Raw genomic sequence first — 27,287 nt, 5'->3', positions numbered from 1 at the left:
CAGTACAGTCAGGAAAGGGTTAAAACATCGTTTCTATTTGAAGCTTGCACAACCATTGATATATATATATATATAAAGCAGCATGGAGCAATAACACATTTATCAAAATGTCTTAGAGCTCAGAGACTGTGGGTAGGACTGCATTTCATTTCAGGAGTATGTTTACAGAAGCAGGGTTACAGTGTGATGCCAAATCTTTTCAAAAACATTTTCAAAGGTTTTCATTGGATGCCTTTTCAGGTTTTGTTACAGCATTTTGTACCCAACAATTTGATACACCACTGCTGTCTCCTTATGTCTGCCTCAGCACTTCTTGTTAAACTCTGTCGCAAAGCTTTGTGTGACCTTCCTCCTTCCTGTTTATATCACGAAAAAATCAACACTTCATCCAGAACTCTGAATTAGAGACAGGCCTGAGGATGTGAGCTAGACTGAACTGCTTTTTGGAGTTTCCATCAAGCAAAAAAATTACAAAAAACACATGTTCAATAGAATTGTCTTTATAGTGTTTAAGAGTAAAGACACGAATCTAGTGTGTTAAAGTATCCTTTTTCTTTGCCTTTTATTTTGAAGTTGGCTGCTGCCCTGAAAGAGGAGAAAACCCAGAATGCATTGCACCTAAGGGAGCAGATGAAGGTGCTTCGCAGGGAGGTGGACATAGAGCTGACAATCGACAGGGAGAAGAACCAACTGCTGCTTCTACAGCTTCAGAAAGACAGCAAACAGCTTCAGCAGAAGGTATGTACCTGTTGACTCAAAATGGAAAAGAATATAAAAAAAAAAATTCTCAAAAGACATCAACATTTTTCTCTTCAAAAATATACTGATGACAAACATTTGCAAAATAAATCTTATGATAATCATTATATTGACAATACAATGCTTCTTTTTCTTTCCATCCCCTCCCTCGAGCTTCCTTGTCCCACCCCTTCCCCTTCATTCATCATATTTTGAGAAGAACTCACACTTGGCTGCAGACTGCCCTCTTTTGTAACTTTTTGTTCTTGTCTTTTTTCTTTTTAGTTGGTTGCTTAACTTTCCTCTGCGTCCACTGTCTGCCTGTTAGTTTTCTTTCTGTGCCCTCCAGGAATTTAAGAGCACAAGTTCCCACTTTCTTACAGCGTGTAATGCTTGTCTGAACAGTCTGTGTCACTGTCTGCACGTCTGTTTGGGTTAAATATGTGTGATTAATTCCCTTACATGCTCCTCCACTTTATTGGAACAAACATTATAAACACACACTACACATATTGACACACATGCACGCATGCAGACAGTGTGGATGGCACTGTGGTTAGTCTCTGTGCACTGAGAAGATAAAGCAGGAAGAACACAGAGAGACAGAGAGATCGCTACATTGGACTTTAATGTGGACAGTGGGGTGAGACAACAGAAAACAACCTAAACAGAGGGATATTTCTATAGACTAAAGCCCCCTGATATGACAGGTAGTGACAGTTATAGAATTTCCACAGTGTAGTCATACCTAGAATATCACCTCAACTCATCTCAGTCACTGCAAACTCCCCTCCTACCAACATCCTGTAAAAAATCTAGATGACCCACCTAGGTGGATATGACAACTTTGATGCAGAAGAGAAACTGAAAAGTGAGAAGAGGAAACTTTGGTCATTCACAACACCGTATGATCCTTCAGTGCCTTGGCCTCTGAACACCACAGTATCACACACAACACACAAGCTGCAAAAAGTAAACTGCTGCTCTGAATTTAATGATACTTTGTATTACATCAGCCATCATCTCGCAATCCATTCGCTAATCCACTCACTACTTCAGGGCTATCGTTTAGTTTCATAGTAAAAATCTTGATTTTGGTTTGGGAACATTGACGTAACAGGATTGGTAGTAGGTTCAATTCTGTTTACTGTTTGTTAACCATACACAGTGGTATTGACATTCAGTCTTGCTAGCATACTGTTAACTTACTTAGCTGTTTTATTAGCTGACTGGCCATATCTCCCACTGCCAAGTCGTATCTAAGATCTATTCTATTGACTGGAATAGTGAACAAAGTTTCTATTGTATAAGACCCTTATAGGTGGGCAATGATTTTTCAGGTTCAGACAAACCTTCCGTCATTATTAAACAAAGTTATGGCTTGTGAAAAACTTTTGATATTTATTGCAAAATGCATGAAAACATTAATTTGGTCATGATTTCTTTAATTTACCCAGTGACCATGGTATGAGTGGGATAAGGCCTTTTGAGGCAACCTACTGGCCTCCATTTCCTGCATCACCACATGGCATAATCCCTTACCTGTTTAAACAAAATGTAAATATTCACAAATTGGAATCTATTTTTGATTCTTTTCCAGCTGGAGGAGAGAGAGCAGAAGCTACGCAGACTCCAAGATGAGCTGCAGGAAGAGAGGAGGAGCAGGACTGAGGAAAGGAGGAGGAAAGAGGAGATACAGCAGGAGCTGCAGCGCTCCCAACAGCAGGAGGCGCTTCAGCTGAGCCAAGCTAACGCTGAACTACAGCTGATGGCTGAGAGGAATGCTGAACTACAGCAGGAGGTGTGTGTATGTGCACGTGACTCTGATGTGTGTTCAATAGTCCTTACTGTGTCACTTAACATTTGAAAAAAAGAGAGATTTGCATTTGATTCCCTTAATTCTACTGGTGGGTTTCTGTGCTGACACTGTTCACACAGAGCTGGATTAAATTTAGTAAGTGTGTGTGTGTGGTCACAGCAAGGAGGAGTTTAAATGCAGAGAGAGAGAGAGGGAGAGATGGAGACAGACAGAGTTCATATTTGCTCTGGCAGCAGAGTGTGCAGTGATGGATTTCTGTGCCAGCACCTTTCAAATGGAGCTGAATTAAATAGTGAGACAAAAAGTGAAAAGAGGCAGGCAGCGCATAGGGGAAGCAGGATGGAGCGTACATGTGAAGAGCCTGAAGGAAGGAAGGCAACTGTGTGTGTGTGTGTGTGTGTGTGTGTGTGTGAGGAAGTGAATGAAAGAGAGTGAGGGAACAGATTTTATGAACAAGAACAAAAAGAGGACAGGAAGGAGAGCATCCTAGACATTTTGTGTGTATGTGTATTAGTCTGTGTGAGTGTATGTTAACATTGTTTCCAGGGAAGCAGTCACGACACATCTCAGCTGTCTGACCGCTAACACACAGACACAGTCACATACACAAATACACACAGTGCTACACAAACAAACACCTTTATTGCTTTCTTCGATTGTGTCCTGCTTCCTTATTTTTTTAAATCTAATTTCATTTTGCTTTCATCTATTTTATTATGAGGAAAAGTGTGTTGTCACAACTTTGTATGGAAATGGCCAGCTAAGTTATTTTTTGACTGACGGTACTTTCACTTTCTCCACTGACACGACTCTCTGTCTATACGGCTCTGGATACTTTGTTCGTGGAGTAGGCGAGGCTGCTTCTCCATTGCTCGTCCGCTGTCCTCACCTACGTCTGCAGCGCACACCTGCTTTCAAACACGTTGTCATCAGCCTCGTAAGGACAGTACTTGAAACACATTGCCCACAAAAGTGCGCATTGACCTCATGCGGTCAGTCACATACTAGGTTTTGACCTAGTCTTGTTGGCATTTCCGCCACTTTCTCGTAGTATGATGAAGCCTGGGATTGTGGGAGTTGTTGTCTTTGTTTTTAAGTAACAAACAAGGTAATCATGTGTAGTCCCTTGAACAAAATTCCATCCTCACCTATGAAGTGTTATCTGTTTTTATTTCCTTGGCTGTCAATCAAATGAATTGCACCAGTACCTTTAACATGATTAAGGGTTTTCATCAATTTCAAAATTTAAAATCAATATCACAGACAACTTATCAATGAAAGTGGCAGATGGGCATCCATTCTTAGTCTAGAAAGGCCACTAACTCCAGTCAGTGCTTCCTATTCTCTTCTCATCACTCCTTCTTCACCTCTCTTCCTCGTCCTCCTCCTCCTCACTATCTCATCCAGCTCAGCTTTGAAATGCCGCGGTCAGACAGCCCTCTAACAGCGCTCCCTTTCTCCTCAGCCACTGTCCCCTTAACCGCCTCCCTCGCAGAGTGCCTGTCCAGATAGGTTCAGCCAGTTCAAGGTGCCCTGACGCCAATTTCACAGCTGACATGCTCTTTTATGTCATTCATGGACCTTCGGCACAGCAGTTCCTTCCCCCACTATCCTTTTTTTTCTTCTTTTCTTTCTCATCTAATCTAAAGGGGCCTTTTTTTGCAGTGCTGTGTCTGTAGTTATGGAGCAGATCAATCAATATAATCCCTTTAGATGACCTTTGTTTTTTCTGTTCTTCAGTTCTGTCTCTAATGATCTCTCTCAGTTCTTTTCTAATTCAAACCGCAGCTTCTATCATCCATCTTCTATCTATTTTATCTCTCATCTTTATAGAAGTTGTATTGATCTGTGGATGTTTGGATGTGTGTGTGTTGGTTAGAGATAATCAGGTTTTGATCATGACCTTGTGATAACGCTGTGTTGCCAAGACACTGTTGCAAAGTCAAATAGGCATTTTCATCATTGAGTGTTGCAGTGTTAGAGTGAGCCTTTACCCAGTCCTTTTAAAGACATCTTAATGCAATAACAATCTCCTGAGACAAAAGAGTCATTTTAGGGATCAAAAACAAATACATTGACACATTACACAGATGAATTTGCCGATTAGTAAAGCTTAACGCACACTCAAACAGCCTCTGTTATAGCCCCATTCAGTCTGAATCTCTCGCCTCCCTCGCTCCTCTGACTTCTTTATATTTTCAGTCTCCCTTACTCTCCCCCTCCCTGTCTCTTCATGACTCTCTCATTCTCCCCTCCCCTCCCTCTCTGGCTTTGTTGCTGAAGGATCAGCACAAGAGGAAAAGGTCACTGTGTCTGGAGGAAAAGACGCCTGACCTTTAACCTCCAACTAACAGCAATGAGGTCACACAGCACACACACCAAACGCAAGATCAAATATGTGTGTGTAACTTTGCGTTATATGCTTTACCGGCATTTTGATGTGCTTATCTAAACAGTATTTGCTGATGTGGGTTTTTGACCGTATTTACACATACGCATACATAGTTTGTGCGTGTGTGTTTGCCTGTGGAATGTGGTTTACAGTGTTAGATTAAAAGCAGGGGCCCTGTGGGTCTGCGTGTGACTTCCATCTACTAGCCCTGTAATCCTGCTCTCACTAGGAGCCCCTAATCATGGCTGTCTCCCTCGTCAGCTAGACTGGCATGCACATCATCATCACACACACGCACTTGCCTGCATATAAACAGAGTAGAAGGAGCCAAACACACCAATCCAATGGTCACACACACTTTCACAATAATTGCATACAATGGCATTTAGGCGTGACATACTGCACATGGAACATGGATATAATGGCATATAGGCACTTATTAACACATACGCATATGTTGACAATTACAGACACATAACGACAGCCACACACAAATAAATGTAAAAAGAGCTCATACACATATGTCATTCATCATTTCCATCACTGAATGTGGAGTACATTTTGACTTACACGCACACACAGATCCCCATGGAACAAGTATGTTTAAGTATACACCTTGACAGACAGACAGACAGACAGACATGGGAGACACAACTTCACTCATGCACATGAAGAGTGTTCTTTCAGCACATGTGCATATAGTGTTTAAGCACCTGGCAGTAAGAGAAACGTGTAGATACAATGCATTTTGTCTTTAAAAAGACACACAAACACACACACACACACACACACACACACGCAGACACACACACCTCCCATTAAGGAAACATGTGTTTTGGATCATCGCTTAACCTGTAATCATTCTGCATGACGGCAAACAGGGAGCTGTAACAATGCTGATGTGTCATACTGTACTTAATCAGAGTCTACAAAATTACTATATTTACAGAATCATGGTTTCATTATATTCGTCTGGCAACTAAATCAAGGGGTTTAATGAGATATTTGAGACACAGCTCTGAAAGTTTTTCTATTGCCATGATGATTGATACAGACAAACAGCTACACAAGTGGTACTCTTTAATATTAGCCTAGTAATCTCTATTTACAGATTCTACATAAAAATGTAGAATTTGTAGGCAGGGGCGTGGATTTTAGGGATGGCAAGTGTTCTGGTTTCTGTTTGTACTATGCTTGTAGTCCGAGTAGTATTGACCAATCACGTATCCCGGCATAATGACATCCTGGCTACCATCAGCAGCTATCTGACAACGATGTACCTTATTATTAATTTCTATAGACAGACATGCAGCAAGTTCAGCTAACAATCTGTTCTACATCTAAATTTCAACTTGACCCTTTAAGCGGTGTCACGAAAGCCGTTCAGTGTTCAGATTTCCCAACTTCCTCGAATGCATCAGAAATGATTGATCCTCCGTTCAACAAACGAGCATTTTAAAAATAGTTTTCTTCTGCTCTTGAGGACAGACCTGACAAAGCTTCACTTTTACTTTTTACAAATCTGCATCATGATGTTTTAATATCGGCAAAGGCAAGACCTGTTGATTAAAGTCAATCACTAGAAAAATGGCTAACCGCTGGCTAAACCGGACATGCCGTTATAGCCGTTGGGTTAGCCTTGTAATGTAAGCTGTTGGTTTGGATTCTTAAAATTTAGGGCCCCAACACCAAAGGGTGCCGAAGCCCTATTGAATTTAGTTCAACTCAATTGAACTAAATGAATGGCGTCTTTGAGGAGTTATAAGTGCTGGAAAATTCACATTTTTTATGGTTCAGGCACATGAGTGTTACAAAAAGGCTCCATAGCACCTCCAACAAATTTTCTACAAAATACACCAAACAGTACATTTTACCTACATGTATGAAATTTGGTAGGCCTTCCAAACATGGTCAGTGTGTAGAAGAAAGTTTTGTCTGTGGCTGTTCGCCTCACTTTGATGTTTTGCCATAAAAGAGGAGTTGCTGTGACTCTCATATACAATGTTCAATTTTACCCAAATTTTACATTTTGGATGAAAATTCCAGCTGAACATATCTACATGCCCATATCTATTCATAGGTATCGCACCACCTAATGGCAAAAGGAAATGTATTACACTTTGATGGACTCCTCCCTGCCTGTTGAGCAGATCCACCTCACGTGTTATCAGAAAAGTCTTGGACGATACTTACGATTGGACGATACGATGTTATGCAATGAAACAGGAAGTTGTTGTTTATGAGCTGCTTTTGCTGGAAAACTCATGAAACTTAGCTAACATAAGAGAAAAGGTGTACATTTATAACATATTTGGGTCCAAGTGCCAACCACTGGGGCTGAGAAATGGAGCTAATGGACATACAGCGAAAAATTGTTAATGGTTGTGGCCGTGGTGACTCGCCCAATTTGCTTAAAAATGGAAGTGCTTTGTAACTGCACTGCACATGCTCAGGTACTCCAAACTGCCCATGTTTGATAACAGACCTGATCTGAGAACATCTATTTGCAAATTCTGTTGTACTCCTAGCGCCACCTACTGGCAGCAGGAAATGAGTGATTGATAAATGTTTTATAAGTTGATAGTTAAAGTGATCTGTGTCAGATGTTATGTCAGAAAAGCTTTAAAACTTTGGTGATGCTTTGTTTCTCTTCAATTTTGTTAAATTGTTTCAAGATTTCTTTTGAAGCAAGACTTTAACCTTTTGGAAGAAGAAATAAAACATTCTTCTGCAAATAAGAACTTGAATTAATGGGCACTTAAATGCACCTTGGATAAATTCAATACAATCAGGATTTTGCCAGCCTGCTTGGTCTTGCATGAGCTGTTTTACTTTATTCTTCTTCTTGAACAACTGAAACTAAGTGTGTAACTATGTTTAAGCATATTTGTTATAGTAAAGGGGCTTGTCTTGTATTGTTACAAAATTTGACACAATGTAATACAGCATTTATGGAAACTGGTAAAGGATGACCCCATTGCCACATGTTCTGTTGCTGTTTTAGTAGAACATATGTTCCACATGTGAGAGCCAATGACTTGTGATTTGTGTGGAGTCCGTGATGCAGACCGCCAACAGGAAACTGCCGGAATCTTCCATTTAGTGTCTGTTAAATTCTGCTGTTTAAGTTTGTCACCCCGGCCATTTTGGAATGCACATAACACGTGTCTGTTATCAAACAGCAGATGGTCCCAATGATGGGAACCATTGAAATGACACATGTTTGTAATTAAATGAGCCAGTGAGCAGTGTTTATGGCTGTGCGCCATATTGGTAGGAAATGCATGTGATGAGAAAGCTCTTTTTTTAAACTTTGGATCGGACTTCAAGTCCACAGCTTTACTTTTTCTGTCTGGCTGTCACATAACAAAGACATGGGTTTGTTTTAATCCGATTTAACTTGACTCTGAGAGGCTATTTTTTCTCAGTAGACCTGGAGATGTCAACAATATGCATGTTTACCTCTCAGCACCAACAATTTTAGTGACATTTGTTTTGTATTTCTGGAAAAAAATATACACAACTACTATTTATGTGTCTATATTATAAGTTGCTTGAAGGAAAGTGCATATTGTTGCAGAAACACTCCATACTTAACTGACTGCCTTGTACTACTTCTTATTCTACTCTCTCTCAGGTGGCATTACTCCAGGAGACAGTAAGGAGGGAGTGTGAGGAGAGGGAGGAGCTGACTGCTGCTCTGTCTCGAGCACAAGAGGAGCTCTTTGGGCTACGATCCCTGGCTTCTCATCGGGGTTCCTCCAGGTCTCCTCCCGACCCCACAGAGAGACACATTATCCCAGGGGACAATCATTTCCATCTCTATAGTCAAGCCAGGCTACCTCTCAGTCGCTCATCAACCTCCCCAAACACACTGCGACCCTCCCAGGCATGCACAGACAAAGGCACAGGCTGGGGTGCAGAGGAAGGAGGCACTGCGAGGAGGTTTGATTCCTGTAATCGTGGTGGGGTGTTAGGTGGAGAAAAAGGGCGAATGGGAACACTGCCCAGACTGAAAGCGAACAGCACAGTGAGCGAAATCAAACGTAAGGCCGGTTTAGTGATGGAGAGGAAGGAAAGACTGTAAAAGATGCCCCTGTTTAAAATAAAACATCATTTATATGTTGTTTTGAATCATTATTTTGCTGGGAATTTAATAGTATTTTAATACTAAGTGTATTGCTCTAAAATAATTTATTGTTCTCTTAACATTCAAAACACATGCATTAAATCTAATATCCCTCTAATTGCCTGCTTTAAAAGTCCCTCAGTTCTGTTAGTACACCAGTAAACTCCCAGGACACACACTCTCCAGCCGACATGCACTTGTTTTCTCACAGCCCGACTCACGCAGTCTCCCTGGCACGCACAGGATTTGACAGACAAACATCCACACACACACACACATGTGCACAGACACATGCAAGCACACGCAGACTGTCACAGGGGCAGGGCTGAAGGAGCATGACAGCGTGTCCCTTGCCACCCGCGGACACAAACAAAAGGCAGGCAAACACAAAAGAAACTGTAAAGCAAGCACCCCCTGACACACACACACACACACATACTAGAATTACCCAGCACTCTCCCCTCAGGCATTGTGTGTTATTGACATCATTCACTCCGTGCAAGGTCTTTCCATCCCTTCCTCCCTTGCTCTCTTCCTCTCTCTACATTTGGGATGAATTGGCATGATGGGAGAAATGCGTGGAGTGTGTGTGTGTGTGTGTGTGTGTGTGTGTGTGTGTGTGTGTGTGTGTGTATGTGGCATGGAACTAATTTTCCCGCTTACTGGCACACATGGAACGCTTTTACTTTGACTTCCCCTGTGTCCCTGCCTAACAATCCATCTGCGAAACAATGCACGTGCACATCGTTCACACAGAAAGGTGGGACCTTAATGATTTTGTCCTGCTAACGTTTATTACACATGGTTAGATAACGCCTACATATGGTTTATCTGCTCTCCGTGTGGAGAGGACTTATAAAATAGATAACATTGACCATTAAAGCTTGTATTTACCCTGCTTTTTGTAACAAAATGGTTCATGTTTTTTCTCTAAGTTGGCAGTTGGTGATGTTGCTCACATGATCAATGTGCCTTGTAATATTGCAAGAAATATTTTTCTTGCTAAAATGCGTGTTTATTCATGTAATTCTGATGGGGTAGATTTGTCTTGAGAGACAAGCCACGACTGCCCTTTTCTAATAAACAATACATTTTCCCTTTATCTGGGAAAGGCTTTGCAGCTGGCTTCTTGTTGTCTTCCTGTGTGTGACTGTGTGACTGTGCATGGCCTTGTGTGTGTGTTTACACATTGCATGAGACTTGAAGTTGACGTGCATGTCTCAAGTGAGTGATTGTTTCTGTGCTTGCACCACCAACGCTTAATCATGTAATGTGATTGAAGGTCATTGTTTGTATGGTCATCATCACAATGTGGTGTTTGTGTTTGTCCGTGTGTGTGAGAGGGAGATATAACAAGCATATGATTTAGGGATCAAGGGGTGGTTATTGTTATTATATTTCAATACTAGTGCCAACGTGATACCCGACTTTCAACATTCTTGTCTTATTGTTTTGAGCCCATGACTGTATATAAATAGGGACGACGCGTCTCCATCTGCTCTCATTGTATGGAATTGATGCCAAAATAGCCCCCATGATGTGCCTGCCATCTTGCGGTGGTGTCATTTGAAGCCAGAGTTGCGCAGTAGAGATCGGCGGATGGAGCCGCCATAGCCACTTCAGCTAACCAAAACACACAATTAAATTACCGAAAAAAACAGCCAAGATCCTGCACGCCGGTGTATTTAACAGCAGAACACCTTCTTTTTGTTGGTCTCAAGCCGACGTCCACAAATATGGAAACCTCAATGACTGTAGTGATTGTTTTAGTTATGTCTCCTCTCGCCGATCCTCCTCTACTCTGCTAATCTGGAACAGAGCGGCTGCAAGAGCTGTATTTGTCAACAGAGCTATCAATCATCCTTTTTACAGCATCAAATAACTCATTAAAACTAAACATGTCAGAAAAATGAACACTTGAACGTAAATCAGCATGATAAGAACTAGCTATAATAATAGAAACCATGTTTAAGAAAAAAATATTTGGCATGTATTTTGATTTTATAGTTTGACTCATGTCCCATCTGTTAACATGAAGGAGGCGGGCTATACTGCAGCCAGTCAGCAGGGTTCGAAATGTTTTGGCGTCACTTTTAGGGAGCTGTCATGTTGTCCATCTTTTTATACAGTCTATGTTTGAGCCATGTACTTCCAAACCCTGTATTCATTGAAGAAAATGTAACACAAATTTGACCTTTACTGTTCACTTTTGACCTTTGAACCAGCAGATGAACAGATGGTCTCAATTCAAGAGTAACTTAATTACTTATTGCAAAGCTTCCGACCATATCACACAGCCTTCATTAGCAGAATTCCTTGCTTGGTTTATAGTGGAATTGTACATGTTAAAACTTTCCCTTATTTGGGAATCAACAGCATGAATAATGTCTTTATTTCATGTAGTTGCTTCAGTTTGTGGTTCTGTATTTGTGAATGCTGGCTCACTGTCACACTGTGGGGGCTTACAGGGACACTTGAACAAAACAGAGCCTTCATTATTGTTATTCTTTCAGCTACACCTGTGCTTTTCCAGCTTTGACTGGAAGTCATAGAGGCTGGCCTAAAAATGTTCCCTTCCAGAAATGTGCTGGCCTTTTGACAACTGCTAACATTCTCCCTGCATATGCACTTCTGACCATTGACCTTCCCTTTTATCTTTGTTAAACTTCCTCTCACCTTGACCCGCATACCTGGTGTGTTTTTAAAGAGATAAACTCTTTCCATGCTAGTTACTAGAAGCATTCATATCTAACACTCCCCCTGCTCCTGCTCTATCGCACAATAAACACACTGTCCGTCTTTGAAGCACTCACTGACCCTGCTTTGACCACACACTTTCTGTCTGTTCCTTTAAAACCCAAACTTCTATCTCTCTCTCTTTCTGTATCTCACACACACACATGAATGTGTCTCTGTGTCAATATTTTTTTAATCTCTTTGGCCTTCTTTTAGTATTCAACCCCTCTGACCCTGTTGCTCAAAAGCAATCCCCCCCAGTTTCCCCCCCTCAGCTATCTGTGCATTCACTTTATTTTTGATCCAGTCAGCTCCCTCTTTTCTACTCTCCTCCCTGCTCTTCTGTTGGGCCTTTTTCCTTTGCTCATGCCCTTGCTTTGGAGCCCTTGACCTGGTGTCCTTCCTGGTTTGTGTGTGAGTGTCTGTTGGGCATGTGTGTAAGAGAGATCTGGCATGAATAGAAATCCTCCTTCAAACACTTTCTACATCTTAAAGGATAATTCAGATATTTTTTTAGCCTGGTCACCATTTATATATATTTATGATTCGAAAGACAAATTAATATAAAATGTTCGGGAATTGCTGCAGTATATCAGTTCAGAGAGCGGACGTGAACCGTGCTGCTGGATCCCACTCTGTTGGGGTGGCTGTGGCTCAGTGGTAAAGTCGGTCACCTTTCAATCAGAAGGTTGGAGGCCTCAGTCTACATGTCGAAGTGTCCTTGGGCAAGACACTGGACCCCAAATTGTTCCCAGTGGCATACGGTGTGTGAATGTGAAGACTTATTGGCATTCGGGCACTTTACGTAGCAGCCTCTGCCATCAGTGTGGGAATGGGTGAATGTGACATGTAGTGTAAAAACAGCTTTGAGTGGTCGCAAGACTAGAAAAGTTCAATGTAAGTACAGTCCATTTACCATTTGGTGTAATTGCTGCACTGTAATCCTTGGGGGCAAATACACCCAATTAAAGTTCATCCACTGAAAGTGCTTGTTTTTGCCACTGAAAGGCTCAGATTGTTATACCAAGTCTCAGACAACATAACAGACAGAGTCCCTCCAGAGAGAGACATTTTTTTAGAGGAACCCCCCCTCACCCCCTTCTTTTTTTTTTTTTTTTTTTTACCAGAAACGGCTGTTACATGGCTTTTATTCAGAGCCACCAGACTCCATTGACAAGACAGTAATTGGACCTTGCAGAAAACCAGAGTTGCTGGTCTTCCGCTGCCTCAATTGGTTCGTTTCTTTATGTTACTGTGTGACTTTGGTGTTTAAGATGGTTAGTTCAGATCCAACACAACATTTGCATAATACACAATAACACTAAACAACTAATTGATTAAAGCTGTAATAGTCCTCTTTCTGTGAAGTTAAATTCTTGTATTTGTCAAAGGAGTCTGGTGGCTTTGAAAATAAGCAATGTAAAAGCTGATTCTTCATCTTTGTAGTGATCCTTTTTTTAATGTTGTCAAACATTACAATAGAAGTAACAATCTGAGCTTGAGTCAGTGGCAAAAAAGCACTCTCAGGTGCATTTGCCCCCAACGATTACGTTGTAGCCACTAGAGTCTGCTTTGTGGCTGCTGGCTGAAGTGATCTTCTAAAAAGTCTCATATTATGACCTTTAATATGTGCGTAAGAGACACAAAGCAAGAGGCCCAATTATGTTATTTTATGACATAGATGTCCTGAACATTAAAATGTGATCACCCTTAACAAATGCTCATGCACACAAACATTCATATGTGCATACACGCAGGCCGTGCACACACTGAGAGTGTGATCTCCTTGTAGTAATTATCATAGCAGGGCAGGCATGCACACGTGTCCCTGGGGGATCTTTGCAAGTTGCTCATAAACACACACATACTTCAGGGAGTGGTGTGTGTGTATAACTAAGCCCTTGTTCGTCACTGGGCGTCCCTGAACGCCTCTCTCCTGCGTCCTTATGGTCGTTCCGGAATTCTGCCGTCCCGTGAGCCCTCCCACACCCTATAATTAGTGTCACCCGGGCAACAGGAGAAAGAATGCTCAGTATTCTTGTCGTCGTGGTAACTGCGTAAGTGCGAGGGCCGGAGGTGCTGGCTGTAGGTGTCGGTTAATGACAGGGACAATGAGACCTCAGTCTGCCACTTCATGTGGTGTATTAATAAAGTGACGACGTAAATCAGAGTGTAGGTGTGTGTGTGTGTGTGTGTGTGTAGATATATGTCTATCCCTTACATGAGACATATGAAAGTAGACCCTTATGCTATGTTTGCGTGATTACAGCTGTTTGCTTACAATAGCTTTAGACGTATACTGACACATTCAAATACACATAACCTCAGGACATAACCAACCAACCTATAAACTGTGAGTGGGGCCCAGGGTTAGTGCCTCCCCCCACCCCCCCAATTTCCTCCCTTTTCAGGTGTGTATGTACTTCATGTCCACAGCGATTGGCAGACAAAACAACTTTATTTGCCTGACCTGTTGCTGGAAAACTAACTGGCTCCCTGATTGCTGCGTGTACTTTGGTTTGTGTTAATTTAAAAAATACCTCCTTATGCCTCCTGTGTCCATAAAATAAACCAGTTCAATGTCACGAGATTAATCTGAGGGATCACAAGATGGTTACTAGAATAGATAACAGGAATAATCATTGTCTTATTTAAATAGCTTATTCGTGTTCATTTTTCAGACTCTAATCTTTTCTTTTTCTGTGAGATTTTAGTATTACATAGTTCAACCATACCTAACAGTATTCAAAGTAAACAAATTGAGATGTTTAGCAGGTAAATCACTCTTTGGTGGACTGATGCAATATATAACAAGGGCTTTCAAGCAGACATGCTTCATTTGAAGCAGACTGAGGCGAACATGTCATAGATTTTGACCTATGCTCTCTTTGCAAACAAAAAGTAAAGTAGCAAAGAAGCATTTTTGACGGTACAAACATTCAGTACAACACAAACAAAACAATGTAGGCCCACCATGAGTCACTTGTTTGCAATACAACTGTTGACAAACATCGCAGTCATCTGTACTGCTGCATCGGGTTATTTGCAGAGACACTGTTCAAGGTCAGTGTATGAGTCCTCATAGAACAAGCTCTCTATAACCACAGAAGCCCACTGCTTCACTTTATGTGCCCAAGTTTCAGAAACCTCAAATGATGTGTCTCTAGTTCTCTCTGCTGTTAGGTTTTAGTAACTGCAAGGCTTCAGGCTATTAATTCCTGGGGGCTCAACAATAAGTGAACACAATGTTCCCTGTACTAACTGTTTATAAGGAACTGCACCTTCTTTGAAACAATCAAGAGTTTTAGAAGAAAGATTATAATGTATCTTGAACCATTTTGTCCTTTACTCTCAAAGGGTTGCTGTATATTTAAACTGTTAAGTATAAATTAATTAAGATTAGCAATCATTTCTATATATATCACTGACTTCCTGTACACCGTGTGTGTAAACTACGCATGAAAAGACTGATTTCTTAATAAATCTATTTACTGTAATTTCCATTATGCCTTTTTTTTTAAATTGGCGGAAGGATATGTTCCAGACGTAGTGGTGAGAAGTCTGGACTTTCCCGTAAAATACGTCACGGATACGTTGGTAGTGAGTCGTTTCTTTTCTGCTGCCTTCGCGTAATGTCGGAAAGAAAACAACCAGTGACTGATCATGACTACGATAATGGAGCAATCAAAAGACATGTTTTGCCAACATGTCCCGTTTGAGGAGCAAACTATACGGGGAGTTGTGCTATTGTTGATGTCAAAACTGAGCCGCAGTATAGTAACTGCTACAAATTGTTGAGTAAATTCGGTAAGACATAGTCATATATGCCTAATATAGATTTTCTTGTGTTTTCTCTACATGCAGGATCATAGGTTCGGATATGTTGTATTGTGATAATGCTGCGTATTTGACCATTTAATATTTTTGTTTTACGGTTTATTTGTCATTACTATTCGTCTGAAATGCTTTTTAAGCTGGGATAATTGAGTTTACCAAACCCCCTAAAGGAAGCATGAGATAATCTATTTCTAAGAATAAAAACAAGACATGAAGTTTTGTAAAGTCAATCGATCTGTCCATTAACTGTTTACTAAAAAAAAGTTAATTAAAACGGTTGAGACTATTTTCGAATCATGGTTGAAATCTCTAAATAGGTAAAGGGAAGAAAAAAAAAGGTTAACTTACGTCCAACCAAAAAAAAAGAAAGTTAAAGTTAAAAGAAAATTAACAAGACTGGTCCTGTAGAATTTGATCATCCTTTCAAAAAATATAATTTAGTTTTAAATGTCAATAATGAAATGTAGGGAAACTATTTTACCAACGCGGATGTGCACATGAGTCTCATCATTTTGGTGACGTCACACACTTTGTCAGTAATCGTGTTCCGCCGTCGTTCCGTTGAGACTGGCTGTGTGATAGCTGGTAATTGCTGAGTTTTGGTTGAAGATGGCCGCTGGTCCTCTTTCTGTATCTTCCACCGCATCAACAAACAACGATGGCATTCTTATTGGTGACAAAGTGTATTCGGAAGTGTACCTTGCGATCGACAACTCGCTCATACCGGAGGAAAGGCTTTCTCCGACGCCATCGATGGTCGACGGCCTCGACCTAAACACGGAGACCGACCTTCGCATCCTTGGATGTGAACTGATTCAGTCGGCGGGCATTCTTCTCCGGTTACCACAGGTAAGATCTTCTTGGATAACTAGAATGTGTGTTATTGTTGTTTATTCACAATGAACATTCGTTTATTAGTTTTATTCAGTCCATAACACACCACTACCTGGTTGTTAGCAACTTGCTAATGTTAGCTTTTTGACGTTGGCGTGGTGGAGTTAAAATGGCGGCGGTCCATTGTGCAAGGTTAGGCCTCTTATTCAAGACAAGGTACAAACGCCATTCGCTATCTTTCTTTGCAGGTGGCGATGGCAACGGGGCAGGTGCTCTTTCATCGTTTTTTCTACTCCAAGTCCTTCGTCAAACACAGTTTTGAGGTAAGACCACACAAGTGTATAGAATATGGTTAGGCCGACGGTTACGAAGTACAGTTAGCAGAACGTTGTGGTTACGCTCGTGGCCGCCATATTGTCCACACGTAATGCCAGAGTGTTTCAACTGCTGTAAGACAAAGAGGTATACTGAAGATTTAAACGCAACAAACTTATTGTTCAGAAACAACCCTAAGTAATGTTATAATGTATATTATATTGCGGAAAACCTTGAAGCAAGTATTGTATTCTCAGCAAAACTCATGTTACCTTAAAGTTTTTTTTTTTAACTTTTTCCCCACGATGTAATAGTGGGTGATTTTCTGTTTCATGAAATGATTCACCTAACAAACGTCTGTTACACTTCCTTCATAAAAACTTAGTTATTTCCTAGTAACTTGTAGTAGCATTGGGTGTGGTCTAAACGTTGCCAATATGGAGAAAATCCTCTCTTAAAGTGTATTGACATTTTTATTTTATTGTGTCAACACCATAATGCGAAGGTCAGTTAATGTATCACTTAAGTCAAATATATCTGAAGGTTCAAATCTTTACTGTAGTCCTCACCGATATACAGCTTTCTCCTCAATGGTAGATCTTTAAGTAAGAGTTGTTATGGTATAAATAGGCTTAAAACAGCAGCATTGCTGCAGTCTTTGACATATGTCTGTCTTGTATGTTTTGCCCCTCTGCCCCTCAGGTTGCATGTCTAATATGATTAAACTCTTTCTTCCAACTTTTTGCCTCAATTGTCTTCTCTCCAGATTGTTGCCATGGCTTGTATCAACTTGGCATCCAAGATTGAAGAAGCACCACGACGAATACGAGATGTCATCAATGTTTTCCACCATCTGCGGCAGATCAGAGGCAAAAAGTAAGCATTAGCCTTGAATTCAGTTTTCTTTAAAAACAAATAACAATGTTTATTTTTTTGAACATGTTGCATTGCATTTGTTGTTGATTCAAAACAAACTGATATTGTATGTTGTTGTTCTGTTTTGCTGTGAAAGTGCTCTTCTGTTTATCCATGTACTCTAAACCATTTTAAAACTTTTCAGTTTCCTCTTCACTGGTAGTTTGACAAGTGTAATTGTCTACATGTAACATCTGAATTTGACATTACACTGAAATTGATTGCTCAACAAAGTCACTTAAACAATTGACATACATTTTAGCACTGTAAGACAAGGCACTGCTTTATGTGGTTGTGCCTTTGTCTTCATAGAAATCTGTACATGTCAATACTACAGGCCTTGGCATTAACTTGGCTTCTTTTTTCCCTTGCAACCAACTAACAGCGACCAGCTACATTTACCAAAGCCTGGGTGATGTGGAATGGTACGTAAGATGAAGCAGTCGGCATGACAACCATGATGCAAGGGGGTCTCTGTCCTCCCCCAGAGCCACCCCACCCCCCTCCTGTGGGAGAAGCCCGTGGTCTGAGCCACTGCGGGGCACTGGGATCGGGGATGACAGGTTGGCCGAAGGTCCTTGGCCCCTGGGGCGCCTTGAGGACTCCTGTGGTTCAATCTTAAGCATTGGGTATCTGTCCGTCAATCTGCGGACCATTGGGTAATGTAGTTTTCTTCTCTGACTGCTCCTCACCATGCATTTTGTTTGTGCTTCAAGAGCAAAACCTCATTCACCAACTGTTATTCATGGCTTTTTTAGAAATATCACCTTGTTCGTCGAAGTGAGAGTAATACTTAGATACTTGTAGTCCATGCTGGTTATGTTTTTGTTTAGGGTCAGTGCATGTACTTTAGATTTAATAGTTTGGCGTCAAATGTAGTGTATTTGAATCTTAATTATAGTCATTTTGATTTGCTTGTGGCATTTTAAGATGTGGATTTTGACTGAAAAATGTTAGTCATTGATATTACACTGATCCTGGACGCTTTAATTTTCATGCATGTGGTTTTTAGCATGACAGTATTCACATACTGCTGAAATTTCTGTTATTTAAGATATAAATATACCAGATTTGGACCTTAAATTTGATAGTTGTTAGTTGTGAAGAGGCTAAATGTTAAATTACTAGTCACACAAGTTGAAGATGATTATTTTTTGTCATTTAGATTATATAATTTATTAGCACTCAATACAGGAGGCTAGGTAATCTGTAAATAGATTTTAAGGTCAGAATGCATGTATTATTGTAGTTAGATGAGGATATTAATAATCACTATAACAAAGCCGTTTGTCTTTATCAGTAGTGTTATGCTTTTATTGGTTGGTACAGAACAGCAGTACAGGTGAAATCAAGTCATTGAATAAAACTGTATTTTCCTCTTTGAATTTTGGATGTAAGATAAACTAGTGACTTGTGTTGGTTAGAGGACGGTAGTAGATGAGTATTGTATTATACTGACAGGTAAATAGTAATAGAAAAGGTGGAAATTATGTATGACAGCTCATTATAGAAGGTCTTTATTGTCGTTGGAGTTTCCAGTTAAAGTATATGGATGTTGAGGTAGTGGTGTAGGCGATGATCTGAGTTGATATTTCTGTTAAAGCTGTGACACAAGGTGATGATGGTTGAGGACTGCAGAGCCCATAAGCTTTCACTGGAACCACAGGAGTCCACAAACCCCATCAAACTGTCAGGCATTCAAGCAGTTAAACATGTTGCTTTTAGTTGGTTGGAACGGAAAAAAGAGTGCAAGAAAACAAAAGGGCACTTTCTTTTTTTACTTTTATTTCGAAAGGGGGAAACATTATTTTATTTTGATTCCTTTACAAACCAGGACACCAAGTTCATTGATACTTGATCAGAACTACATAAATACCAAAAACCAAGTCATCAAAGCGGAACGGCGGGTCCTGAAGGAGCTGGGCTTCTGTGTGCATGTCAAGCATCCACACAAGGTGAGTTTAACCACCCTTTTAAACCTTTGAATTGCCTACAACAACTAGTTAAGCTTTTGCACCTGTTTAAGTTTGTTCTGCTGTGCAGATGCAACCAAACACAAAGCAGCTTTGACTTTCCTCACTTCTCATAACAGAACGTAGCTATATCAGTGACACACATGGAGCTGTTTTTGGTGTTTGTAACATGCAGCCATTTCATGTTCCAGATTATCGTCATGTACCTCCAAGTCCTGGAATGTGAAAAGAACCAGACGCTGGTCCAGACGGCCTGGTAAGTTCCTTTCAAGTTCTCCACTGACTATATCCCACAGCAGCAACCTGTGTCATGTCTACAAGAAGTGCCACTAGACCTGGGTTAAAGCTGAGTTGAACGAATTTCAAATGGTTGAATTACTTAAGGTGCCATAGATTTATCTGTTAGGATCTCATAAGTTATAGTCCAGTGCCCTTGATGTTTCAAGCCCTGATTTGAAAAGCATTCAACAACCTTTTTGCCCAGGTCTGCAACATTCCCTCACTCCATTTGAACCCTTCCACCTCTTTTTTTTTTCCTGATGGAGCAATTTATTTTATTGCCTAAACCCGTTTGGTGTCTCACTCTCTTGTCTGCCCTTACATGGCTTAGCTGTAAAGTCTGTTTGATTTGCGGTGCCCAGGGAACTTGGTTTAACTTTGTCCTTTCTCTCTACTCTTTGATTAAAGGGTAGTCCATGCTGGTAAGTCACATAAAGAACCTCTGAACTCTGCCTCCTCCAACCACATGACCTCAGGAAGCTTCCCCATTGGCTGGCTGCCCCTCTCCAGACAGCCAATCCCAATCCCGAGATTCTCTGAAGGGGGCGGGCGGGCCTTTCCCAACAGCCAACAACGTCTTGTTTTCTCTTGGGTGTCCCAAAGGATTTGTATTCTTTTGGTCTTGCTACAAAGGATTAAACTACCTTCTTTTGCCAAGTAGCTACGGATACATTTATATAACATTTTTTCCTAGTTTACTTGCATCTAGTTATAAAGTAAACTTAGCCAGAATAGTTTTTTTTGACCAGTTAACCTGCCTATTTTTTAACATTTACAGTAGTGCACTGTGTCCTGTCCCCAACTGACGTGGTATCCAGACATGTGTCTGTCTTACAGGCTGATCCAGTTCTCAGGTTTTGCCTCCAAGGACCTGTCCTGCCCACGCAGCAGTCAGAATCCCAACGGCCATGTTATCTATAGTAGCGTTGACATAGCACTTTTACACTGACCTGGCAAAGTGCAGGTTAGGTCGGTTGTTGACGGCAGGTTAGACTGGAAGTAATTTGTTTGAGGCAGACTTTCAACAATGACTTGCAGCAAACCTCCAGTGGAGCAGTACATACCACTGGAATTGGTGGGAAAAAATGCTAAGCTTTGGTATTTCAGTTGGTTTAAGTCCTTTTTGTAAACCATGTGAGTGGGATCAGTGTTGAGTTAATTTGTGGGGGTTTTACCTTCATATCTGTCCTCACATTTTTTTGTCCCTCTGACTTCTATGTCTCGCCAAGACATAGATGCTCACACCACCCTTTATGCCTAATTCACATCCTGGCCATTTTGTCTTTCCTAATGCTCTCCCTATGTCTAATCCAATTGACCTGTTATCTTAGACAACCCGCTGACTCATCTCTATCTGTTTTGTAGCTCAAAAGGTTTCACTCGGCTGAAGTAGTGAGGCATAGATTGCCACAAATTCTTTTAGTATTTCATAGTGCCACGTAATTTGGTTCAAGAAAAACAGAACCAGCGGTCTTATGGGGGTCAGTTTCAACTCATGGCTGGAGAGCATTTCTTCTAAGTGACTGCTCTTCTGCAGTTAAACCTTACAAACAATATGAGGGTATTAGAACAGTGTTTCATTGTTAGCTTGCATCAATCTGTCAACATATACGCAGTGTCTCTCTATTTCCACCGATCAAACGATATATAGGTGGTTACTGAATTTTGTCAATGAGATGCGTCATTATGCATGCTTGTCTGACCCCCCCCCACCCCCCACCCCACCCCTATAAGGCATGCCTCATCATCCCTTTTATCGTTTTCTTCGACCGGGTTACTCTTCAGGTCATACTTTGTTCACATGTTCTTGGCAGGTCTTCAATGAATTGTTTCCCATTTGTGTCTTCATGCTTTACCTGTGACATACAGCACTAATACGGATGCCCCAGAGAGAAATGGACAAAGTTAAACTTGACGGAGAAAATGCACATCTCATTCCAGCAATGTGTAACTTTAATATGCAGAGCTGTTTGGGTAGCTCTATCAGGCCTCATGAAAATGATTCAGAATTAGAGGTCGCTTCACTGCTTTAAATTGTCAGGACAGGACGATTACCTGTTTTTACCATTTATTGTCGATGCTTGTCACATCATAAATGTCTCTATGATGAGGTTTTTTACATTTCACTGGGGTCTTTTCAGCAATAACAAATCTCCATTACAATGTAGAGATGGATGGATGAGGAGTTAGATCTTAAGGCAGTAAATGTTGACCCTCAATAATAACTTAATGTTAGAGCTGTGATATGAACTAAAAGATGTGATTATGAGAGGTGGTTTTGTGTAGAGAAGATGCTATGTTTTTGTTTCGATTTGGTTTTTTTTCTCCTTCATAGGAACTACATGAATGACTGCCTGAGGACAAATGTGTTTGTGAGGTTTCAAGCCGAAACCATCGCCTGTGCCTGCATATTCCTCGCTGCCCGAGCTCTGCAGGTAAGAAATGTTGACATTAAACACTCCATCGTTCATAAAGGCCAATTATGTTGGTCTATGCTAAAAGGCTGTCAAACCAAAGATCTAAAGCTCTATATATATATATATATATATAAATAAAAAAAAAAACCTTTTTTGTGCATGTTTTTGGCTGACTGCCGGGGTCAGCCCTACACATGGGTCTGTATGCGACTGACTAAGTGAGTGATGGTACTTTCACAGCCATAGAGAGAGAGAGTTGCGACATCGCAATGGTGGGTCATGGAGCGTATTGGACCTCCACTGATGCGACTCTCTGTCTATACGGCTCTGGATACTTTGTTCGGGGAGTAGGCGGAGCTGCTTGTCCGCTGTCCTCACCTATTTCCGCTGCGCTCACCTGCTTTCAAACACGTCATCATAATGAAAGTCCGCGTAACACATTACCCACAAATGCGCACACTGACCTGATGCGGTCAGCCACATGCTAGGTTCTGACCTAGTCTTGTTTTTCCAGATCCCCCTGCCTTCCAGACCTCAGTGGTTCCTGCTGTTTGGAGCCACTGAAGAGGAGATAAAAGAGATCTGCATCACCACACTTCGACTGTACACCAGGAAGAAGGTAGTTTTCTTTTGTTTGTTTTATTCAGCATTTGTCAGCTCTCAGGTTGAGATTTTAGATATTGTAGAAATTGTCCTTTCTTAACCATTTGGAAAAATGCCACATTATGTCAGTCTACTAAGCTACTCCAATTGGAGTGATCCCTGCTCCACTTCCATAAGGGAAACTGTCACAAAGCTAACAAACCAGGTAGCAGCAGTTTGTTAACCCTGCCTGCTCACAGGAGCCAATACTGTGTGTAAACAGTGTGATTTCTTACCCAGCCTAACTATGATCAGCTGGAGAAGGAGGTGGAGCGGAGGAAGGTGTTCCTGGCAGAAGCCAAGCTGAAAGCCAAAGGCCTGAACCCTGATGGCACCCCTGCACTGTCCACACTGGGCGGCTTCTCTCCTGCTTCCAAGCCCTCCTCCCCAAATGTGGTGAAGTTGGAGGAGAAGTCACCAAACCCCCAGACCCTCAAACAAGTTAAGAAGGAGCCAGACAACCGGACCCAAGCCAACAAGAGTCCACACAATGGGTAAGAAGCAAACCTCCAGGGTTTTACTGTGAGGATGTTTTAGCCATATGCATCTTCATTTCCATGAATACGTTTATATCCTTAGCAGCCTTTAATGCTGAAGATTTAGTTTCACAGTAGAAGCTGGTTATTTATTCCATTCCACTAACAGTGTTCATGTGTTTTAAATTTGTATGAACACATTTTTTTTCCAGGTTGAGGAAAGAGGTAAAGATTGGTAGGAACAGCAGGAGTGGAAGTCGATCTCGTTCAAGAACGCGTTCCCGGTCTAGATCTCGCTCTCCTCGCAGACAGTAAGATCACATTGTTCGGCACAGTTTATAAACAGTGTTGCTTGATGTCAACAGTTTCTCACTAGTTGGATGTGTTCCTCATCTTCCTCTTTTCCCTTCTGTTTCCACAGTTATAACAGCAGACGTAGTCGCTCAGGGACCTACAGCTCTCGCTCACGTTCTCGCTCTCACAGTCGCAGTCCATCGCCTCGGCGACATCAGCCTTCGCCCCTTCTTCCCCACCTCAAGTCCAAGACCAGCCACCATGGCAACAGTGACTCAAAGCCCAGCGGACGCCATAGCAACAGTGGTGGAGGATCCGGTCATAAGAGGAAGCGCACACGCTCTCGATCACGGTCCCGCACTCCGGTCAAAGCAGAAAGGGACCGTGAACGAGACCGCGAACGAGAGAGAGACAGAGACCGCAGCTCCTTTGACCTCTCTTCAAAAAAACACAAACATGAGCGAGGAGCTGGTCACAGAGGAGACAGGAGGGAGAGGGAGAGATCTCGGTCCTATGACAGGGACAGAGAGAGGGAGCGTAGCCACAAGAGCAAACACCACAGCAGTAGTGGGCACTCAGGGCACAGTCGCCATCGGCGCTGAGACACACACCAACAGACACACTCTAGGACTGATGGTCACTGAATTATGATTAATATACTCTAAACCAAATCCAACCTTGCCTGTTTTTTGAATGCTGTTTAACACAGTTAAGTCATTTTTCTGTCGCCAGCTGGAGGCTTGTTAACAAACACCTTTATGTTCTACAAAAGATTAAGTAAATAGTTGCACTGCAACAAATCTTGTAAGTAAACCAAATACCTGCCTGCAATCTGTCAGGTGACATAGCTGACATGTCAGCCCCCATCTTGGTTGGTGACAAGAAAACTGTCAATATATTGAGCACATATAACAACTGTGGAAGCGCTGCCCCTCAGCCACGGTTTAGAGAACACGCAAAGTTTGATTTAGTTTGATTTATATTGACCCTAAAACACCATGGCTGGGTTTCTCATATGCATCCTCACACATAACATTTATTCTATTGTTTACAGGAATTATGAGTCCCTTCAGCTGTTAACTTTATTGGTGTGAGCCAAATTACAAAACATTTTTTTTCCAATGGATAACTAATAAAGCCCTGACATGAGGCATTTAAGGAAAGGCTGTCGAAATTGCCTGACTCCTACACAGCTCCTGCACCTACTGATGTCTTGGTGAACAAATTGTCATTGCTTGACCCTGGGCTACACAACAGCACACTTTTAGCTGATATTTGGCAGAGGTGGTTGCCGCTTTGCTCTTGTAGATTAAATGTGTGCATCTGAGGAACCCATGCTGCAGCTTGAAGCCCAGCTGTCAGTTTATAGTGGACTGTTAATTGGTAACCAGCCTTACTTTCACTCAACTGGTCAGACATGATCAATGGTTGAACGAAGGTATTAATACAGTGACATCAGCCCTAGACGTGTCATCGTCTTCTCCACTTGTAGGTTATTCTTTCTTTTCCCATAATACCCCCACTCCACACCGCTACCATCCCTCTAGCCTACCCTAGTGTTCTTGGATTTACATGTAAAGTTATGGACTTTGGGAAAAAGAAACTTATTTACAGTGTAAAGATAGATTGATATCTGCTGACAAATGTGACTGCTTTGATTTATAAAAGCAAACTGCTCAGTGGAAGGACCGAATGAATAAATGTAAAGTAAGAACGATCATTCAGGAAAGATCAATATGTTTGCACATTAAGGGACTGAGGCGAGTGGTTTTTTTCTTTTTTTCTTTTTTGGACAAATGTATGTTGCTTAAGCTGTGTTTTGTACAGTTTCAAAAAACAAGCTGGTAATAGATGTATGTTTTTCTTTTCTTTTTTTTTACAGCAGGGGATGCAGACTTGATTTGAAACATTTTAGGGTCTCCAATTTGTTACACTGGTTTTTAGTCTGCACGTGTTCATGTCCAATTTTTATTCAATAATAAATGAGTTATGCCACTGAACTGTGTGTTCTTTGAAATGGTCCCTGCTGACACTAAATGAATCCTGTAGAACGGCACAGCAAATTGTGTTCTCAGTGAACTGGGATATATGACTGAGACTCTCATCTTACAATCCTGGTTTTTGGAAGTAGAACCTAAGGTACTGTTTAAATAATGCATATGGATTGAGTGTTATCCACACTACACATAAAGCTCTATTCTTTAATATTGTGACTTCTTGCTGTGTGTTATGGCAGCCAGAGGGTGCTGTTAGCCTTACTAACACGTGTTCAAATCTTCAGTTGAATTTGATTGTTGGGTCATCTTCGTATACACGTTACTTAGGTTTTAATAAGACGATGGATTTTAATACCAGTCAACAGAATTAAATGTGATAACTTATAAAACAAAAATGACCTCACATTTGTTCCAAATGGAACTCCAGCAGTTCAAAATACCATGGAGACTATCTGTTAACAGTTTGTGTGTAGTGATAGTTTACTTAATGCTTCTTTGCCAAAAATTATGTAAACCCAATTAATGCACAAAAAGGCTCAGCCAAATCTTTATTAATGAGAACTTAAGAGATAATCCTGCAGTGGACCTCCCCATGCGGTGTCATCTATTCAATTGTTGGAAGCCACAACAGAATCTCTGGACTGAGTAAGTTACTGTTAAATAACATTTCTACAAAGGTTGCCATTCTTTTCAGACAGGTGGAAGTGGTTAAGAGCACATATTGGGGAGATTTTCTCTTAAACCAATTCTGCGTAACTCTCCAGACCTCCTCATGGGTTCTCTCGTCATCTTCCTCTGCTGTTCCAGTGCCACTAATTTATCTCTCCTCTGCCCAAATGGAGCTGTTATGCATCAGAGTTTCCAGTCTTTGATTCTTACATAGTTCATCATGTCGCTGTGACACAGCAAGTGACCACAGAAAGCACAATGACATGACAAACACACACACATGCACAGTGACAGCCCTTTCAGCCAATCTGATGTTTTACACATTAACAGATTGTGCAATAGCAGTGCACTCTCTGACCAAGAACTGGGATACACTCTCTCTTCTATAATGTGCATTAAAGCCCCTGAATGGTAAATGGACTGTACTTATATAGCACTTTTCTAGTCTTTGCGACCACTCAAAGCTGCTTTTACACTACACTGATGGCAGAGGCTGCTAAGAAAAGTGCCCAACTGTCAATCAGTTGTCACATTCATACCCGTTGGCTATGCCACCGGGAGCAATTTGGGGTTCAGTGTCTTGCCCAAGGACACTTTGACATGTAGCCTGACGGAGATGGGGATCGAACCTCCGACCTTCCGATGGAAAGATGACCGACTCTACCACTGAGCAACAGACAAATAGATCACACAAACAATTCATGAACAGTGATACCTGCAGGCCTGGAATGTTTCCGGATCATGTGAAGGGTTAAATACTCCACTGAGACATACAATAGTTGGCTAGTAGTCAAAAGTCATTTAGTGATCTCTGTTTGTGATCAC

General features: G+C 41.3%; 2 protein-coding genes across 3 annotated transcripts in view; both read left to right on the top strand.

The window, feature by feature from the left end:
• lekr1 (Leucine-, glutamate- and lysine-rich protein 1) overlaps positions 1-9,071 on the top strand; it is a 75,266-nt gene extending 66,195 nt beyond the window's left edge. The window contains exons 10-12 of the mRNA XM_069669046.1: positions 574-738; positions 2,339-2,539; positions 8,587-9,071. Of these exons, the coding sequence (XP_069525147.1) occupies positions 574-738; positions 2,339-2,539; positions 8,587-9,036 (816 nt within the window). The 3' untranslated portion in view covers positions 9,037-9,071. The remainder of the gene's footprint in view (positions 1-573; positions 739-2,338; positions 2,540-8,586) is intronic.
• Positions 9,072-16,191: 7,120 nt separating this feature from the next.
• ccnl1a (cyclin L1a) lies at positions 16,192-25,796 on the top strand. Of its 2 annotated transcripts, none has more exons than XM_069668156.1 (10): positions 16,192-16,500; positions 16,734-16,808; positions 17,567-17,676; positions 19,550-19,670; positions 19,880-19,944; positions 22,303-22,402; positions 22,899-23,003; positions 23,267-23,520; positions 23,715-23,813; positions 23,924-25,796. In XM_069668156.1, the coding sequence occupies exons 1-10, from the start codon at positions 16,261-16,263 to the stop codon at positions 24,396-24,398; spliced, it is 1,644 nt and encodes a 547-aa protein (XP_069524257.1). In that variant the 5' UTR covers positions 16,192-16,260; the 3' UTR covers positions 24,399-25,796. The 2 variants fall into 2 exon arrangements, with proteins under 2 accessions (XP_069524257.1, XP_069524258.1); XM_069668157.1 differs by lacking the exon at positions 16,192-16,500 and adding an exon at positions 18,101-18,140 and having other exon boundaries at positions 16,740-16,808.
• The last annotated feature ends 1,491 nt before the right edge of the window (positions 25,797-27,287 follow it).

Source organism: Semicossyphus pulcher, unplaced genomic scaffold (genome assembly GCF_022749685.1).
Source record: "Semicossyphus pulcher isolate SPU_LCO1_2020_fin unplaced genomic scaffold, fSemPul1.0.p SCAF_19, whole genome shotgun sequence".
In the NCBI taxonomy this organism is placed as follows: Eukaryota; Metazoa; Chordata; class Actinopteri; order Labriformes; family Labridae; genus Semicossyphus; species Semicossyphus pulcher.
The sequence above is the reverse complement of the archived record's forward strand: the minus strand, read 5'-3'. Positions and strand labels throughout refer to the sequence as shown.

Bases quoted from the DNA above. Each gene is read 5' to 3' on its own strand.
- ccnl1a (XM_069668156.1), top strand. From the start codon at position 16,261: ATGGCCGCTGGTCCTCTTTCTGTATCTTCCACCGCATCAACAAACAAC. The intron at 17,677-19,549 runs GTAAGCATTAGC...TTTACAAACCAG, and splicing joins CGGCAGATCAGAGGCAAAAA to GACACCAAGTTCATTGATAC. The intron at 19,945-22,302 runs GTAAGTTCCTTT...TCTCCTTCATAG, and splicing joins ACGCTGGTCCAGACGGCCTG to GAACTACATGAATGACTGCC.